General features: G+C 39.0%; 1 protein-coding gene across 3 annotated transcripts in view; it reads right to left on the reverse strand.

The window, feature by feature from the left end:
- SENP1 (SUMO specific peptidase 1) overlaps positions 1-21,058 on the reverse strand; it is a 60,172-nt gene that overhangs the window by 11,893 nt on the left and 27,221 nt on the right. For all 3 annotated transcript variants that reach the window (XM_060024663.1, XM_060024665.1, XM_060024662.1), the window contains exons 10-13: positions 14,914-14,952; positions 13,975-14,059; positions 13,591-13,746; positions 12,584-12,715 (exon numbers count right to left, since the gene is read on the reverse strand). In XM_060024663.1, the coding sequence (XP_059880646.1) occupies positions 12,584-12,715; positions 13,591-13,746; positions 13,975-14,059; positions 14,914-14,952 (412 nt within the window). The remainder of the gene's footprint in view (positions 1-12,583; positions 12,716-13,590; positions 13,747-13,974; positions 14,060-14,913; positions 14,953-21,058) is intronic.

Here is a 21,058-nt window from a genome sequence, read left to right on the forward strand (position 1 = left end):
AGGCGGCCTTTATTCTAGGGTCACTTTGGCCCCACTCTTGAAGCAATGCCCTTTTGAGGACTCTATTCAATGCCCCACAACTTTTCTACTCTAGATGGTTGGGACATGAACTATTCTTGGCACCTGTGTTAGCTCTCAGGCTTGTTCTCATTCCTTCTTCCTGGTGGTTCTTTCTCCAGGCTCTGGTAGTTTCTCCCCATATATGTACAGATCAGTACTCAGCCAAAGATTTGAGAGGGGCCCACTGCACATCTCTGGAGCTTTTTTCTCTTTGTTCAGCAACTTCCCCTCCAGTATTTATCTCACAAACCTTAGCCACTTTGGCCTCCCTGAACTCTGTCTCCTCCACTCACAAGACTGCCAGGCACTGCCAGGCTTTACCAGCTCTCTCCCCTCAACACACCACCCCAGTAAGCTGTGGAAATCATAGGCTCATCCTTTCCATTTCCCTTCTCTCAGGAATCACTGTTATCCAATGTCTGAAAATTCTTGCTTGATGTTTTATCTAGTTTTCTAGTTAAGTTGAAAGAGTAAATCTGATCCATTTTATTCTATCAAGACCAGAAGAAGTCCGATTCATTTACTTGTATGCCTAAATAATTTCCATGTATTTCTAAATTTATCTGATGCTTTATAAAACAACTTTTAGGCCCTCTAAGAAGCAGAATTAGCAGGCCATAAAGAGAAACACAAAGCCTAAAGTAGTCCTCTCCTCAGGATCATTAACCTAAAATCTTAGACTTGGATTCCAGAAGTTATTCAACTCAATCTCCAGGAAATAATAATTTCTAGTACTGACATACACTTAAAAATATTTCCTTTTGTTTAACTGTGACTTTCAATCTACTTTTGCAACTAATTCCTCCTCTCTTTAACCCTGTCTTCCTTCCCTTAATTAGGAATTTCTTTTAATAACTAATCACAGACCTGGTAAAGAAATCCCCGTCTATATGTCATTAGCTTTCCAGCCTCATTTTCTATTCTTTACAAGGCAGCCACTTCCCACATTCCAATGTTGAGAAGTTTCATTTTCTTATAGGAAGGTAAAATGTTAATCCTGTCAATCATTAGTCCTTTGAAGCTGTATAGAATTTAAGTATTCAGCTATACAAAAATCCATTCTTGGGCTTCCCTGGTGGCGCAGTGGTTGAGAGTCCACCTGCCAATGCAGGGGACGCGGATTCGTGCCCGGTCCAGGAGGATCCCACGCAGCTGGGCCCGTGAGCCATGGCCGCTGAGCCTGCGCGTCCGGAGCCTATGCTCCACAGCGGGAGAGGACGCAACAGTGAGAGGCCCACGTACGACAAAAAAAAAAAAAAAAAAAAAAAATCCATTCTTAAAAACATGTTGGGGGTGGCGGAGTCGAGATGGCATACTAGGGGGACGCGGAATTCATGCCTCCTCACAACTAGGGCACCTACCAGGCACCAGTGGGGGACCACGGACACCTAAGGGGGCGGGAGGAACCCCCAGCAACTGGGTAGGACGTGGGTCATTGGGGGAAGGAAGGGGGAGGAGAGGTGGAGGCGGGATGGGACTGGTGCCCCGAGGGGTGGCTGAGGGAGAAGGGGTAAATCGGGGAACCACTGGGAGGGTAGAGGATCAAAATGGAGTGTGGCCAGGTTTCCGCTGCCCACTTGAACCCCCAGGAACCTGCTGAGATCCCGGGCCTGGTCCTCTGCCCACTGAGGCCCCCTCCAGCCACGTGGGTCCTGAGGGAGTGGGAGGGAGGGAAGGGGGAGCAAAAGTTAAGGCCGGACCTCCAGGACCAGCACCCCTGAGGGGTGACTGGGGGAGGGGAAGAGTTCCTACAGCCAGCGGGACCCACCCACGGTTAGTGGTCCAGGAGCAACAGGAGACCCTGGGCGAGATAGTGGGGGAGGGGCACGAAGGAACGGAGCCATTGCTCACCCTGTCCACTTAGGCACCAGGAAGCCTGTTGGGCTCCTGGGCCTAATCCTCTGCCCTCGGAGCCTCCCTCCTGCAGTGCAGAGCCCAAGCCCCGCCCCTACAACCCCACCCAGGGCCTCGACTCTACACTCGGAGACCCCCTCCAACGAGCTGGGCCTAAACCCCACCCACACACCCTCACTCAGCGCCCTACCTCCAAACTACGGAACTCCACACTCCTGAGGCCCTACTTTGGACATGCTGCCTCTCCTCTTCCCCACAGGTCCTAAGCAGAGGCCACACCCCACACTTAAATGTCACCCACCTAGGCCCCACTCCATGCTCAAATGTCACCCCCCACCCGCCTAGGTCCTGCCCCACTCTAAACACAGTCCCTGCCTAAGTGCCACCCCAGCCTAAACTCCGCCCCATGGCCAAGGCTTTTTTTTTTTTTTTCCTTTTTTTCTTTTAGATTGGGGTTCTGTTTTACCTTGTTGATTCATTGTTGTTGATTCTTTTATATTTTTATTTTTACTAATAAATCTTTTATTTTTCTAATTTTATTTTATTCTTTATACTTTGTTAGTGATCTCTCCTTTTGGCTTGTCCTCCACCCCTGCCTTTTCTTCCTTTTTTCTGTTGTGGTTTTATTTTGCCTTGTTGCAGTTGTTTCAATTATACTTTAACTTTTCCTAATATATTTTTTATCTTTCTACTTTTATTTTGTCTTTTATTCTTTGATATTGTACTGCTCCTTTTTTTCTTTCTTCTTTTTTTTTACCGTGCCACAAACCTTGCGGGATCTTGGTTCCCAGGGTGGAGGTTGGGCCCAAGCTCCCGTAGTGGGAGCTCTGAGTCCAAACCACTGGACTAACAGGAACCTCAGACCCCAGGTAATATTAATCAGAGTGAGACCTCCTGGAGGTCCTCATCTCAACACAAAGACCCAGCTCTATCCAACTGCCTGCAAACTCCAGTGCTGGACGTCTCAGGCCAAACAACCAGTAAGACAGGAATACAGCACCAACCATCAAAAAAAAACAAAAAATGAAACAACAAAACAATATGTTAAAAATGAAGGAGCAAGGTAAAACCTACAAGACCAAATAATGAAGACGAAATAGGCAAACTACCCGAAAAAGAATTCAGAGGAATGATAGTAAAGATAATCCAAAATCTTGGAAACAGAATAGAGAAAATGCAAGAAACATTTAACAAGGATCTAGAAAAACTAAAGAGAAAACAAACAGTGATGAACAACACAATTACTGAAATTAAAAATACTCTAGAAGGAATCAATAACAGAAGAACGGATAAGTGAGCTGGAAGTCAAAATGGTGGAAATAACTGCCAGGGAGCAGAATAAAGAAAAAAGAATGAAAAGAATTGAGGACAGTCTCAGAGACCTCTGGAACAACACTAAACACACCAACATTCGAATTATATGGGTCTCAGAAGAAGAAGAGAAAAAGAAAGGGTCTGAGAAAATATTTGAAGAGAGTACAGTCAAAAACTTCCCTAACATGGGAAAGGAAATAGTGAATCAAGTCCAGGAAACACAGAGAGAACCATATAGGATAAACCAAAAGAGAAACACTCTGAGACACATATTAATCAAACTATCAAAAATTAAATACAAAGAAAAAATATTAAAAGCAGCAAGGAAAAAGCAACAAATAACATACAAGGGAATCCCCATAAGGTTAACAGCTGATTTTTCAGCAGAAATTCTGCAAGCCAGAACGGAGTGGCAGGACATATTTAAAGTGATGAAAGGGAAAAACCTACAACCAAGATTACACTACTCAGCAAGGACCTCATTCAGATTCGAGGGAGAAATTAAAACCTTTACAGATAAACAAAAGTTACGAGAATGTTACGAGAATTCAGCACCACCACACCAGCTTTACAACAAATGTGAAAGGAACTTCTCGAGGCAGGAAACACAAGAGAAGGAAAAGACTTATAAAAACAAATGCAAAACAACTAAGAAAACGGTAATAGGAACATACATATCCATAACTACCTTAAATGTAAATGGATTAAATGCTCCAACCAAAAGACATAGACTGGCTGAATGGATACAAAAACAAGACCTGCACATATGCTGTCTACAAGAGACCCACTTCAGACCTAGGGACACATACAGACTGAAAGTGAGGGGGTGGAAAAAGATATTCCATGCAAATGGAAATCAAAAGAAAGCTGGGGCTTCCCTGGTGGCACAGTGGTTGGGAGTCCGCCTGCCAATGAAGGGGACACAGGTTCGTGCCCCGGTCCAGGAAGATCCCACATGCCGCGGAGCGGCTGGGCCCGTGAGCCATGGCCACTGAGCCTGCGCGTCCGGAGCCTGTGCTCCGCAACGGGAGAGGCCACAACAGTGAGAGGCCTGCATACTGAACCAAAAAAACAAAAGAAAGCTGGAGTAGCAATTCTCACATCAGACAAAATAGACTTTAAAATAAAGGCTATTACAAGAGACAAAGAAGGACACTACATAATGATCAAGGGATCAATCCAAGAAGATATAACAATTGTAAATATTTCTGCACCAAATATAGGAGCACCTCAATACATAAGGCAAATGCTAACAGCCATAAAATGAGAAATCAACAGTAACACAATAATAGCAGGGGACTTTAACACCCCACTTTCACCAATGGACAGATCATCCAAAATGAAAATAAATAAGAAAACACATCTTTAAATGACACATTAAACAAGATGGACTTAATTGATATTTACAGGACATTCCATCCAAGAACAACAGAATACACTTTCTTCTCAAGTGCTCATGGAACATTCTCCAGGATAGACCATATCTTGGGACAACAAATGTGTTGGGACAACAAAAGCCTTGGTAAATTTAAGAAAATTGAATCGTATCAAGTATCTTTTCTGATCACAATGCTATGAGACTAGATATTAATTACATGAAAAAATTTGTAAAAAATAAAAACACATGGAGGCTAAACAATACACTACTTAATAACCAAGAGATCACTGAAGAAATCAAAGAGGAAATCAAAAAATACCTAGAAACAAATGACAATGAAAACACGATGACCCAAAACCTATGGGATGCAGCAAAAGCAGTTCTAAGAGGGAAGTTTAGAGCAATATAATCCAACCTCAAGAAACAAGAAACATCTCAAATAAACAACCTAACCTCATACCTAAAGCAATTAGAGAACGAAGAACAAAAAAAACCCCAAGGTTAGCAGAAGGACAGAAATCATAAAGATCAGATCAGAAATAAATGAAAAAGAAATGAAGAAAACAATAGCAAAGATCAATAAAACTAAAAGCTGGATCTTTGAGGAGATAAACAAAATTGATAAACCATTAGCCAGACTCATCAAGAAAAAAGGGAGAAGACTCAACTCAACAGAATTAGAAATGAAAAAGGAGAAGTAACAACTGATACTGCAGAAATACAAAGGATCATAAGAGATTACTACAAGCAACTCTATTCCAGTAAAATGGACAACCTGGAAGAAATGGACAAATTCTTAGAAAAGCACAACCTTCCGAGACTGAACCAGAAAGAAACAGAAAACATAAACAGACCAATCACAAGCACTGAAATGGAAATTGTGATTAAAAATCTTCCAGCAAACAAAAGCCCAGGACCAGATGGCTTCACAAGCAAATTCTATCAAACATTTAGAGAAGAGGTAACACCTATCCTTCTAAAACTCTTCCAAAATATAGCAGAGGGAGGAACACTCCCAAACTCATTCTAAAAGGCCACCATCACCCTGATACCAAAACCAGACAAAGATGTCACAAAAAAAGAAAACTACAGGCCAGTATCTCTGATGAACATAGATGCAAAAATCCTCAACAAAATACTAGCAAACAGAATCCAACAGCACATTAAAAGGATCATACACCCTGATCCAGTAGGGTTTATCCCAGGAATGCAAGGATTCTTCAATATATGCAAATCAATCAATGTGATACACCATATTAACAAACTGAAGGAGAAAAACCATATGATCATCTCAGTAGATGCAGAAAAAGCTTTTGAGAAAATTCAACACCCATTTATGATAAAAAGCCTCCAGAAAGTAGCACAGAGGGAACCTACCTCACATAATAAAGGCTATCTATGACAAACCCACAGTCAGCATCATTCTCAATGGTGAAAAATTGAAACCATTTCAGCTAAGTTCAGGAACAAGACAAGGTTGCCCACTCTCACCACTATTATTCAACATAGTTTTGGAAGTTTTAGCCACAGCAATCAGAGAAGAAAAAGAAATAAAAGGAATCCAAATCAGAAAAGAAGAAATAAAACTGTCACTGTTTGCAGATGACATGATACTATACATAGAGAATCCTAAAGATGCTACCAGAAAACTACTAAAGCTAATCAATGAATTTGGTAAAGTAGCAGGATACAAAATTAATGTACAGAAATCTTTTGCATTCTAATACACTAATGATGAAAAACCTGAAAGAGAAATTAAGGAAACACTCCCATTTACCACTGCAACAAAAAGAATAAAATACCTAGGAATAAACCTACCTAAGGAGATAAAAGACCTGTTTGCAGAAAACTATAAGACACTGATGAAAGAAATTAAAGATGATACAAACAGATGGAGAGATATACTATGTTCTTGGATTGGAAGAATCAACATTGTGAAACTGACTATACCACCCCAAACAATCTACAGATTCAATGCAATACCTATCAAACTACCAATGGCATTTTTCACAGAATTGGAACAAAAAATTGCACCATTTGTATGGAAACGAAAGACCCTGAATAGTCAAAGCAATCTTGAGAAAGAAGAACTGAGCTGGAGGAATCAGTCTCCTGGACTTCAGACTATACTACAAAGCTACAGAAATCAAGGCAGTATGGCACTGGCACAAAAACAGAAATATAGATCAATGGAACAGGATAGAAGCCCACAGATAAACCCACACACATATGGTTACCTTATCTTTGATAAAGGAGGCAAGAGTATACAATGGAGAAAAGACAGCCTCTTCAATAAGTGGTGCTGGGAAAACTGGACAGATACATGTAAAAGAATGAAATTAGAACACTTCCTAACACCATACACAAAAATAAACTCAAAATGAATTAAAGACCTAAATGTAAGGCCAGACACTATAAAACTCTTAGAGGAAAACATAGGCAGAACACTCTATGACATAAATCACAGCAAGATCCTTTTTGACCCACCTCCTAGAGAAATAGAAACAAAAACAAACAAATGGAACCTAATGAAACTTAAAAGCTTTTGCACAGCAAAGGAAACCATAAACAAGACGAAAAGATAACCCTCAGAATGGGAGAAAATATTTGCAAACGAAGCAACTGACAAAGAATTAATCTCCAAAATATACAAGCAGCTCATGCAGCTCAATATCAAAAAAACAAACAACCCAACCCAAAAATGGGCAGAAGAACTAAACAGACATTTCTCCAAAGAAGATATACAGATTGCCAACAAACACATGAAAGGATGCTCAACATCACTAATCATTAGAGAAATGCAAATCAAAACTACAATGAGGTATCACCTCACACTGGTCAGAATGGCCATCATCAAAAACCCTACAAACAATAAATGTTGGAGAGGGTGTGGAGAAAAGGGAACCCTCTTGCCCTGTTGGTGGGAATGTAAATTGATACAGCCACTATGGAGAACAGTATGGAGGTTCCCTAAAAAACTAAAAATAGAATTACCATATGACCCAGCAATCCCACTACTGTGCATATACCCTGAGAAAAGCATAATTCAAAAAGAGTCATGGGGGCTTCCCTAGTGGTGCAGTGGTTAAGAATCCGCCTGCCAATGCAGGGGACATGGGTTCGAGCCCTGGGTGGGAAGATCCCACATGCCACGGAGCAACTAAGCCCATGCGCCACAACTACTGAGCCTGCGCTCTAGAGACCGCGAGCCACAACTACTGAAGCTCTTGTGCCTAGAGCCCATGCTCTGCAACAAGAGAAGCCACGACAATGAGAAGCCTGCGCACCGCAACAAACAGTAGCCTGCACTCACCACAACTAGAGAAAGCCCGAGCACAGCAACAAAGACCCAATACAGCCAAAAATAAAAACAAATAAATAAAAATATTTTAAAGTAAAAAATAAAAAACAGAGTCATGTACCACAATGTTCATTGCAGCTCTATCTACAATAGCCAGGACATGGAAGCAACCTAAGTGTCCAGGGACAGATGAATGGATAAAGAAGAAGTGGTGCATGTATACAATGGAATATTACTCAGCCATAAAAAGAAACGAAATTGAGTTATTTGTAGTGAGGTGGATGGACTGAGAGTCTGTCATACAGAGTGAAGTAAGTCAGAAAGGGAAAAACAAATACCGTATGCTAACACAGACACATGGAATCTAAATAACAATGGTTGTGATGAACCTAGGGGCAGGACAGGAATAAAGACACAGACGTAGAGAATGGACTGGAGGACATTCACTTTGTTATACAGCAGAAACTAACACAACACTGTAAAGCAATTATACTCCAATAAAGATGTTAAGAAAAAAAAAAAACATGTTAGAAAGCCTATTGTATGAACAGGCACTGTGGCCTACTCTTGTTTTAGGAAAGAGAGCAGAGAAAGGGTAGCCTAATGGCTTTCTGTACATATCCCAAAGACAGGACTTCTGGATTTTACTTTCCTTATAAACTAAACCTGATCCCTTTCATTTCTAGGACCTTATACTCCTTGTCTATAAAACAGTAGAAATAACGTGTCAACCACCTTCTTTTGGAGAAAATTTTAATGCAGCCTATAAAACTGACATGAGAAATGAAAAGAAAAGAAATGGTTATTAATGAAAATATCTGTTTGCGGGAAGGAGAATAGCATTGAAGAGAGAGCAAATTACTTGCAAAAGATTGAGAGTTCACAATTGAGAAATGGAATTAAGTATTTTAAAATGATTATGAATAATTAAGGATATCTACTAATTCCCCTTCAGAATGGTATTAGCTTCTCAAGGGCAGTAATTCTAAAAGCCTGAGAAATGTGGTACTTTGAAAATGGTGCTTTTTAAAATAGTTAAAATAGTTATTAAAGTACTTATTATAACAGTTCTCATCATCATCATGGACATGTGAATTTGCACCTGCTTTCAAGGTTAACATTATTCTGAACTCAGAAGACAAGTACTCCTTACAAAAGTTATGGGTAGGTGTGGTAGAGATAAAGTAGGCAAGGAATCTTTCCTTTCCCTTGTCTCTTCTAAGTAATGTAATTTCCATGAACTTTGTTTGGTAAAAATCCAGCCTCTGGTGGGCCCAGGGAATGGAAAATATGTCCTGATGAATGCTGCCTCTGTAAGGGAGCTCACTGAGGTAATACCAGAATATATAGCAAGAACTCAGCTCATATCCTACTCATTGCTGCCCCCTAGAAGGTTCTGTATAATTTACAACAAACACGAGCTACAATCCCTATAGAATAACTGACTCTTTCCCATTTAGCAGTGGCAGTCAAGAAATGGTAAAAGACCACAGATTAGTATCTCCAAATCGAAAACACTTAATTGGTGGATACTTATGACTGTTCTTGATTTTCATTTTGCCCTTTGATTTCGTGAGCTCTTTTTTTCCCCTGTTATTTGACCCAATGTTCTAATATCACTATTCTGAGCCACAAGAAGCAAGGGATGTTTCCCCTAAAGCAAGACATCAAACCATAATTTCTTTACTATTCTTTGTCAAAGATATTATTCAGGGAGTGATGAACTTCTGAAATTTATATCTTATAAACTCACCAATGGCAAAGACAGTAGGGTTAGTTCAGCTGGCCCCATAGAAAATCAACCTACTGGACAAGACATGGTTCTCAAATCCTATACATCTAATCCTAAAACGGGATCCAATTTAAGATTCTGAGGCAGTATGACATAATAGATAAGACCCAATGCTTAAGTCTGAATCCTGGCTCTGCTACTTACTAGTCATGTAACTTTGCAAGTTTCTTAATCTTTCTATGCCTTGTTTCTTTATTAAATGGAGATGATAAAATTACAGTATCTACCTTCAAGGGTTGTGGTGACTATGACATGAGTAGAACACATAAAACACTTAGAATAAACCATAAACAAGACGAAAGACAACCCTCAGAATGGGAGAAAATATTTGCAAATGAAACAACTGACAAAAGATTAATCTCCAAAATATACAAGCAGCTCATGCAGCTCAATATCAAAAAAACAAACAACCCAATTCAAAAATGGGCAGAAGAACTAAATAGACATTTCTCCAAAGAAGATATACAGATTGCCAACAAACACATGAAAGGATGCTCAACATCATTAATCATTAGAGAAATGCAAATCAAAAGCATAATGAGGTTATCACCTCACACCGGTCAGAATGGCCATCGTCAAAAAAATCTACAAACAATACATGCTGGAGAGAGTGTAGAAAAAAGGGAACCCTCTTGCACTGTTGATGGGAATGTAAAATGATACAGTCACTATGGAGAACAGTATGGAGGTTTCTTAAAAAACTAAAAATAGAACTACCATATGACCCAGCAATCCCACTACTGGGCATATGCCCTGAGAAAACCATAATTCAAAAAGAGACGTACCACAACGTTCACTGCAGCACTATTTACAATAGCCAGGACATAGAAGCAACCTAAGTGTCCAATGCATAGAGAAGATGTGGCACATATACACAATGGAATATTACTCAGCCATAAAAAGAAACAAAATTGAGTTATTTGTAGTGATATGGGTGGACCTAGAGTCTGTCATACAGAGTGAAGTAAGTCAGAAAGAGAAAAACAAATCCCGTATGCTAACATATATACATGGAATCTAAAAAAATGGTTCTGATGAACCTAGGGACAGGACAGGAATAAAGATGCAGACGTAGAGAATGAACTTGAGGACACGGGGAGGGGGAAGGGTAAGCTGGAACAAAGTGAGAAAGTAGCACTGACATATACACACTACCAAATGCAAAACAGATAGCTAGTGGGAAGTAGCCGCATAGCACAGGGAGATCAGCTCGATGCTTTGTGACCACCTAGAGGGGTGGGATAGGGAGGGTGGGAGGGAGACGCAAGACGGAGGGGATATGGGGATATATGTTTACATATAGCTGATTCACTTTGTTATACAGCAGAAACTAACACAACACTGTAAAGCAATTATATTCCAATAAAGATGTTTTTTAAAAAAAAGGTATTTGGGGGCTTCCCTGGTGGCGCAGTGGTTGAGAGTCCGCCTGCCGATGCAGGGGACACAGGTTCATGCCCGGGTCCGGGAAGATCCCACATGCCGCGGAGCGGCTGGGCCCGTAAGCCACGGCCACTGAGCCTGTGCGTCCGGAGCCTGTGCTCCGCAACAGGGGGGGCTACAACAGTGAGAGGCCCATGTACCAGGAAAAAAAAAAAAAAAAGGTATTTGAGTTCAAAAAAAATACTGCATAACATGAGGTAAATGCCCAGCAGACGTTGGCCAATATTAGTATTTGGAAGGTTTTAAACATACAAGGCCAGGATACAGGTACCTAGAATATCTAGTGCTTACTATATTGAGCATCTAAAACGTATCCATATCTATGAAGCTTGAGTACACCCAAGATATCAGGCAGGAATGCTCCTAGTGGGCCTAAGAAAGGAGGCAGGTACTTAGGGAAAAAATCCCAACCCAGCTCTCTTTTGCTGTGAAAGTATCCTTCCTAAGCCTGTAGGCTCCTACAGGTTTAGGAATAGGACAGATCAGTTTAAAGATTCTAATGTTACTAACCTACATAAAATAATTAGAACTCTCAGGAGCTGAGAGCCATACCCTTTTTTCTTTTTTAACTCAATACATCAAATCTTTAATAATGTAACTTCTATTCAGTTTAAAAAATAACACGTGTAAATGTAGACTATTTTAGAAAGCTTCCCACTCATAACGTAAATGACCTAAGTAGAGACAGAAAGGGTAGTAGAAATGGATTCCTATATGGAAATCCCAAAGTATTCCTTCATGCTGCAACATGGTCAGCTATTAAATATTTGCTCAAAAGATGTGAACTGCAGGGCAGGTGGTGCCTTAAACAGAGCGAGAATACCAATAAGCGAATGTCCTCTCCCTCAGCATCCAAATCTTCAACACATAAAAAGACACAGACCTACTGGAGAACGGACTTGAGGATATGGGGAGGGCGAAGGGTGAGCTGTGACAAAGCGAGAGAGAGGCATGGACATATATACACTAACAAACGTAAGGTAGATAGCTAGTGGGAAGCAGCCGCATAGAACAGGGATATCAGCTCGGTGCTTTGTGACGGCCTGGAGGGGCGGGATGGGGAGGGTGGGAGGGAGGGAGACGCAAGAGGGAAGAGATATGGGAACATATGTATATGTATAACTGATTCACTTTGTTATAAAGCAGAAACTAGCACACCATTGTAAAGCAATTATACCCCAATAAAGATGTCAAAAAAAAAGAGATAAATCAGCAGTTCTCAGACATTAAGGTATATTAAAAAAACACCTGAGATGTTTGTTTAAAATACATCACTCTACCACACTGCCTCAAACTTATTCAGGAGAATGGAGAGGCCTGTGAGAGCTGATTCTGAAGCAGGTCATCCAAGGACCACACTTTGAGAAACAGTGAAATAATACCTTTCGTTTCCACTTGATGTTCACTTACTCTTTGAATATAAAAACGAGTGTGAGATTACCTCATCATTGAGCCAGTTCAGATGGTTTAGAGTTTGAATATCTTTGCGTGTAATGGTCAAGCGGAATGCTTCACTCAGAACTTCATCCTGGTTCCCATTACGAAATACATTCTTTATTTCTTTCTCCATTTCCTAGGGAACCAAGAAGTGTCAGAGATCAAGCATACATGGCCTTAGACATAGCAATCTCTCACCAAGCTCCATGAAATCCCTAGACTTAAATCAACTATTTACTTCTAACATTTTGGTTTCTATTCCTTCCAGTAATGTCCCTGATTACTTCCTTCCATCCTAGCTTGTCCTCCCTTCTCTGTTTCAGTACATTTCAGACCCTTGTTTCATATTATTCCTGAAGTCTGAAATAACCTTTTGCTGTCAAATTTCCTAAGTTCATGAGAAGACCTAATTATATTTTATACCTTTGGTCCAAACAATTTCCTGAGAAATAGAATCTTTCTTAAAGGCAATAAGGAAATAAAGGTAGTGAAGTCTTTTAGAAACATTTTCCTAGAAAAATTTGTTTTACTTTTTTAATGTAAAACTGTGGAATTCAGCACAACTATAATAAATGTGTTACATTCACCAGCTATATGATAGTTTTTCAAACAGAAGAATGAATTAAGAAACAGATTTTTAAATGTATGCAGACTTTTATGTATTTTCCAAATTTTTAGTCTGTGTTTTATTGCTTAAAAAAAAAGGTAAGGCTCAACTTACTATTTGATATCAAAGTACCAGACACATGCATTAAGTAAAAGTGCACATGAAATGAAACACAAATTTATTAAATGCTTTTTTACTGAAGTCACTATAAGTCACCCATAATTCTTTCCTGAATTTTCAATAATCCTTTAAAAATAAAGCCAAGATTGGTATGCAATACAAATGAAAGCAGGAGTATGCAATACAATTTAAATACCAGATTACTTTTATGTTTGAAAGTTGTCCAAAGAATTCTCTCTAAACACAACACTTGCTAGTGTAGGAATTTAGAGTATATAGTTTACCTCTGTGATTTCAGGAAATTCATCTTCGCTCTCCGTTAATTTATGACCTTTTTTTCCTGTTTCTTGGGCGATCGTGACAGGAATCTCCTTTTCAAGAGGCACACGAAGATGCAATTCTACTGAATCATGTACTGAATGTTCTTGTTCCTGCAGTCTCTGAAAAACAGAGCTTCAAAATAAGTGGAATAAAGAAATCTACTATTTGTCTATGTACACTAAGTAGTACTAGCTGAAGAGACCAAGAACATAGACCACTTATCATACAATGCTATGCTACCACACTATCTTGCAGTTACAACTTTGATCCCAAATCCAGGTAACCTTCTAAAATTAGTTTCAACCTGGATGTGCTATTCATTTATTATCTCAAAAATATTGTTTTACCTGGTTTTGAAGCTGTAATGCCAGTGCTTTCTGCTCTTCAATCTGGCGCAATCTTTCCCGTGCTCGAGAATCATAAACACTAGTCCTTGGAAATGAAAAGGAATGTGACACAAATGCAGACCACTCTCTCAGCATCAAGAACATTGCTGACGCACAATGAGCATTAAATATAAAACCCTCAGAGAGAAAGTTTAAAATCCTTATACTAACTTATCACTACATTTACTTTAAGACAAAGTGAAACCACGTGGTGTTACTGAAATTATCCTATTATTTTTTGTTGAAATAATGAAAATTACTAGTTTGTTGCTAAACATGAACAAGTGACTGTTGTGTTCGTAAATGTGGAGTCCTTTTTTAAAAACATGCTTCTAAGATTATGGAAAAAGTGAAGCTTCATTCTAGAAATCCAAAAATGAAACTGAATCCCAAAGAAGAGAATAATACAAGATATCATCGAGGTTTTAGTTCAAATATTGTATTTATGATCCAGAAGAAGAAATATGGGTTTCTTTTTTTCTTAAAAAAAAAATCAGCTAGACCGGGGGTTTGGATAACTCAAAGTGAGTCCTTGAAACTAGAGACTAAACTTTCAGTGATTTCGCAAGCTCCAGAACTAAAGATTATTCAATAAATTAATTTTATCAATGTGAAAATAAAGGCACTTGCTTTCCTTTCTATATAATAGCTAACTTTGAAATATTTTTCCAATTCAGTTGAGCTTCAACAATTGTTACAGATTTAATAAACCTGAGCATAGATATGTCCCAACTCCAACAGAACCTTTAAAACCCAATAATTTAAAAGTTATTTTCTATATAGACAAATACAGGAAATTTTTACTGACTAAAAATAGGTAGGGTGATTGGCTAATTGATTTCTTCTAACTGAAAAGAAAGTGACAGAGAGGGAAAAATGATACCAAAAATAATAACTTACAATTCTTTGATCCACAGCTCTGCCTGGAAAAAAGTAGGACTATGGGTGGGAAAAGAAAAATGTGACAAATGAGCAGGAGACGTAAAGGAAAATCAAATATTTTCATCAAGAAAACCAATTATTTAAACAGTTTATAAAAATGCTTTACAACTATGCAATAAATAAAAGGACCTAAATTACATAAAACAATTCTAACTGGGAAGTAAAGGAATACAAATATGAGTCATCTGCACATGTACAGTTAAAAAGATGACCCAACATTCAGCTGAGAAACTAAGTTTAGCATGCTTCTTACTTGGAAGAGAGACCAACACGATGTGAAAGAGTACATCACTTGTCAAGGCAATATATTAAGCTAGAACGTTCCTCTTTCCAAATGGCTCAGATTGACAGATTTATTAATGGTTTAAAAAAATCTTATGGGTTCTTGGACTTCTCGTAGGTCTACTTGAGTAAAAATACATTCAACCACATCACGTTAGATACTGAAAATCCCCCCGCCACAGAACAGCCCATATCAAATGGATAATGAGCCAATGAACCAAAGCGGATAATCAGCAATACAACTCCATTCCAAAGATGAAAGGTTAGTTCTACTCCATGCAGCTCTTGCTGACAACCCAAGTCAATAGTGCTTAGCAGAGTCACAGGTATGCTCTCTGTTCTAGAGCCTTTTGCTCTTCTCAGACTTTCTTGTCTCCTTTCTTATCTCCTTGCCCCTAACTGAAGGAGTTCTCATAGAACCAAATTAAAGAAGAGTGAACAGTTTTCCAAAGAAAACTTTCAGATATGTAGAACAAGTAAACAGAGCATCAAATTGGCATTTAAGAGACCAGTATCTCCTGGAGCTGCTCTGTGACCTTGAGCAAGTCACTTCCTTTCCATGGGCCTCAATTTCTGGGTTTGTAAACATGGAGATTAGAGTCCCTTTCAGTTCTTAAATTTCTACAGTCTGCCCTGTAAAGGCAAGAATAAGGGCTCAGACATTATCCCCTTGCTCCTTAGCCTAACTTCTGAGAATTAGTATTCCCAATCATCCTTAGTTCTGGGTTTTGGTGATAAACTTGCTGTTCTATTACCTCCCCACTGTCGGTAGCCTACCTCCTTAACACAGTGGAAAACTGATGTAACAGCCAAGAAAGAAAGTCACAGAGATCAGTGGAAGCACTGTGAGGAACTACTTAGTGTGGGATACTAAAAACAAATGAACGTGAGAATACATTTATTGAACAATATAATGAAGTGACAAGAATCACACAGAATTTCATGGTACCAGATCATGCTATTCAAATTTGTCTGCTCCCCTTATTAGAATATAAACTTGATGAGGATAGGAATTTTTCTCTTTTGTATTTACTACTGTATCCTCTGCACCAAGAATAGTGCCTGACACATAGCAGGCAGTCAGTATTTACTGAATAAATAAATAATGTAAGGGCCGAGCACTTCTCTTTAACGGATCAAGGTATGTGCTGGCGCAGGAAAGCAAAATGCAGAGTAAAAAGCAAAATCTGTTTGCTTTTCAGAGATTATACATTACTTCTCATATAATTGAAGCAATAATAATTACAGCTACTTACTGAGCACCCACTTAGTGCTTTATGTATAAAACCCTCTTTGGGGGGTTTTACATATTAGTTAAGCCTCACAATAATCCTCAAATTAATTAAGACTCAATGAAAAATCTGAAAGTGAAATCAAGAAAACACTCCCATTTACCACTGCAACAAAAATAATGAAATATCTAGGAATAAACCTACCTAAGGAGACAAAAGACCTGTATGCAGAAAATTATAAGACACTGATGAAAGAAATTAAAGATGATACAAATAGATGGAGAGATATACCATGTTCTTGGATTGGAAGAATCAACATTGTGAAAATGACTCTACTACCCAAAGCAATCTACAGATTCAATGAAATCCCTATCAAACTACCAATGGCATTTTTCACAGAACTAGAACAAAAAATTTCACAATTTGTATGGAAACACAAAAGACCCCGAATAGCCAAAGCAATCTTGAGAACTAAAAACGGAGCTGGAGGAATCAGGCTCCCTGACTTCAGACTATACTACAAAGCTACAGTAATCAAGACAGTATGGTTCTGGCACAAAAACAGAAAGATAGATCAATGGAACAGGATAGAAAGTCCAGAGATAAACCCACGCACATATGGTCACCTTATCTTTGATAAAGGAGGCAGGAATGTACAGTGGAGAAAGGCCAGCCTCTTCAATAAGTGGTGCTGGGAAAACTGGACAGATACATGTAAAAGTATGAGATTAGATCACTCCCTAACACCATATACAAAAATAAGCTCTAAATGGATTAAAGACCTAAATGCGAGGGCAGAAACTATCAAACTCTTAGAGGAAAACATAGGCAGAACACTCTATGACATAAATCACAGCAAGATCCTTTCTGACCCACCTCCCAGAGAAATGGAAATAAAAACAAAAATAAACAAATGGGACCTAATGAAACTTCAAAGCTTTTGCACAGCAAAGGAAACCATAAACAAAACCAAAAGACAAACCTCAGAATGGGAGAAAATATTTGCAAATGAAGCAACTGACAAAGGATTAATCTCCAAAATTTACAAGCAGCTCATGCAGCTCAATATCAAAAAAACAAACAACCCAATCCAAAAATGGGCAGAAGACCTAAATAGACATTTCTCCAAAGAAGATATACAGACTGCCAACAAACACATGAAAGAATGCTCAACATCACTAATCATTAGAGAAATGCAAATCAAAACTACAATGAGATATCATCTCACACCAGTCAGAATGGCCATCATCAAAAAATCTAGAAACAATAAATGCTGGAGAGGGTGTGGAGAAAAGGGAACACTCTTGCACTGCTGGTGGGAATGTGAATTGGTTCAGCCACTATGGAGAACAGTATGGAGGTTCCTTAAAAAACTACAAATAGAACTACCATATGACCCAGCAATCCCACTACTGGGCATATACCCTGAGAAAACCAAAATTCAAAAAGAGTCATGTACCAAAATGTTCATTGCAGCTCTATTTACAATAGCCCGGAGATGGAAACAACCTAAGTGCCCGTCATCGGATGAATGGATAAAGAAGATGTGGCACATATATACAATGGAATATTACTCAGCCTTAAAAAGAAACGAAATTGAGCTATTTGTAATGAGGTGGATAGACCTAGAGTCTGTCATACAGAGTGAAGTAAGTCAGAAAGAAAAAGACAAATACCGTATGCTAACACATATATATGGAATTTGAGAAAAAAAATGTCATGAAGAACCTAGGGGTAAAGCAGGAATAAAGATGCAGACCTCTTAGAGAACGGACTTGAGGTTATGGGGAGGGGGAAGGGTGAGCTGTGACAGGGCGAGAGAGAGTCATGGGCATATACACACTAACAAACGCAGTAAGGTAGATAGCTAGTGGGAAGCAGCCGCATGGCACAGGGATATTGGCTCGGTGCTTTGTGACAGCCTGGAGGGGTGGGATGGGGAGGGTGGGAGGGAGGGAGACGCAACAGGGAAGACATATGGGAACATATGTTTATGTATGACTGATTCACTTTGTTATAAAGCAGAAACTAACACACCATTGTAAAGCAATTATACCCCAATAAAGATGTTAAAAAAAAAAAAAAAAAAAAACAAACAACCCAATCCAAAAATGGGCAGAAGACCTAAAGAGACATTTCTCCAAAGAAGATATACAGACTGCCAACAAACACATGAAAGAATGCTCAACATCACTAATCATTAGAGAAATGCAAATCAAAACTACAATGAGATATCATCTCACACCAGTCAGAATGGCCATCATCAAAAAATCTAGAAACAATAAATGCTGGAGAGGGTGTGGAGAAAAGGGAACACTCTTGCACTGCTGGTGGGAATGTGAATTGGTACAGCCACTATGGAGAACAGTATGGAGGTTCCTTAAAAAACTAAAATTAGAACTACCATATGACCCAGCAATCCCACTACTGGGCATATACCCTGAGAAAACCATAATTCAAAAAGAGTCATGTACCAAAATGTTCATTGCAGCTCTATTTACAATAGCCAGGAGATGGAAACAACCTAAGTGTCCATCATCGGATGAATGGATAAAGAAGATGTGGCACATATATACAATGCAATATTACTCAGCCATAAAAAGAAACGAAATTGAGCTATTTGTAATGAGGTGGATGGACCTAGAGTCTGTCATACAGAGTGAAGTAAGTCAGAAAGAGAAAGACAAATACCATATGCTGACACATATATATGGAATTTAAGAAAAAAAAAATGTCATGAAGAACCTAGGGGTAAGACAGGAATAAAGACACAGACCTACCAGAGAATGGACTTGAGGATATGGGGAGGAGGAAGGGTAAGCTGTGACAAAGCGAGAGAGTGGCATGGACATATATACACTACCAAACATAAAACAGATAGCTAGTGGGAATCAGCCGCATAGCACAGGGAGATCAGCTCAGTGCTTTGTGACCACCTAGAGGGGTGGGACAGAGAGCGTGGGAGGGAGGGAGACGCAAGAGGGAAGAGATATGGGAACATATGTATATGTATAACTGATTCACTTTGTTATAAAGCAGAAACTAGCACACCATTGTAAAGCAATTATATTCCAAAAAAGATGTAAAAAAAAATAATAAAGACAAAGGAACTTGAGGCAGTGGAAAAAAAATTAAGACTCAATATAGTGTGTAATAAGGAAATATTACTTATACTGTACAGAAAAGGAAATTGAGTTCAAAAGAATAATTTGTTTTGGAAGAGCCAGGATCAGAAACTATGTATGTCCAATTCCAAAGACTATGTTCTTTCTATTATTATAAAGTATCTTCTAATAAACCAAAGTATTAAGCCAAAATGGAGATGATGAGTATTTGGGCTACTCAAGAGAGTATTTCAGGCTTTCTAGGAAATTCATTTATTTAATACAGATTTATTTACTAAGTACCCATGATGTGCCATGTACTATTATGGGCACCAGGTGGTAGTGCAAAGGTACTAGTACCGAACAAAGTACAGAGATAGAAGTACTGGAAGGAAAGACTAATGCTATCAGGAGAAGCCAGAGAAATGTCCTGAGAAAAAATTAACACCTGAGTCAGATTCTGAAAAGCAAAATAAGAGTGTAACAAGTGGACAAGGAGACAAAAGGAATTCCAGGCAGAAGGGGAAGGGTTGGAATGTACAATGGCACGAAGGCATAAAATACATGGCACATTCTGGGAAATAAGGGCAGATCTGCATTGCTGGAACTTAACCGAGCTGGAATGCTGGAAGATTAAGAATAAAGAGCCAATCAATCAACCAAGCCTTGGGAGAGCAGGCTCCAACTTTGATAAACAGCATCATCCAATAAGCCTTACCCAAGACTACTTCTTGTCCATCTCACTCTTCAGTCATCACTAGGAGAAATTCTCCATAAAGGAAAGGCAGACTCAGTAAAGAACTGAAGAACTGAGAGCACCCATTACATGAAATCAACTTTTTCCCAAGAAAGAACACCTATTTTTGCACATACATGTAAAGCACTTTTATAAGTGTTTTATCTGGAAGTTAATCTTCACAACAATTCAATAGTAAGGTATTAATACTCGCATTTTATTGATAAGGAAACTGAGGTTTAGAAGAGTAACTTGTCCACAGTTACATGAAGCCTGGAAAAGGCAAGATCAGAACCCAGGTCTAACTCAAAAAACTAAAAAAGTATAAAGAATAAAGCATCTAAACTATAAAGTCTCCTTGAGAAACTATAACAACGGGAGAATTTTTTAAAATATCTAAAGTTTAGAACATACAGGGGAGCTGCAAAGACATAGAGGAACTGAGATGAGAAAGAACATTTTATTATCCTTAATCCTCTCAATGGAAAACTGATACCATTATTATTCTAGCAATTGAACTGCTAAGGCCAGATATGGCAAAGACATAGCAATCTGAGTAGCAACTTATTGGATTACAGAGGAAGAAGTACTTGGTACCTCTCAGAGGGGTCAAGTTTCATATAGAAGATCACATTTGAATTGAGACTTAAAAGATAAGAAAAAGACTACTGCCAGATAGACAAGTGGAGGGGGGAGAAGGGGAGCATACCAGGCAGAAGGCACACAATGCGAAGGTAAGAAAATACCTA

The sequence above is a fragment of the Delphinus delphis genome, chromosome 11, assembly GCF_949987515.2.
Source record: "Delphinus delphis chromosome 11, mDelDel1.2, whole genome shotgun sequence".
Lineage (NCBI taxonomy): Eukaryota > Metazoa > Chordata > Mammalia > Artiodactyla > Delphinidae > Delphinus > Delphinus delphis.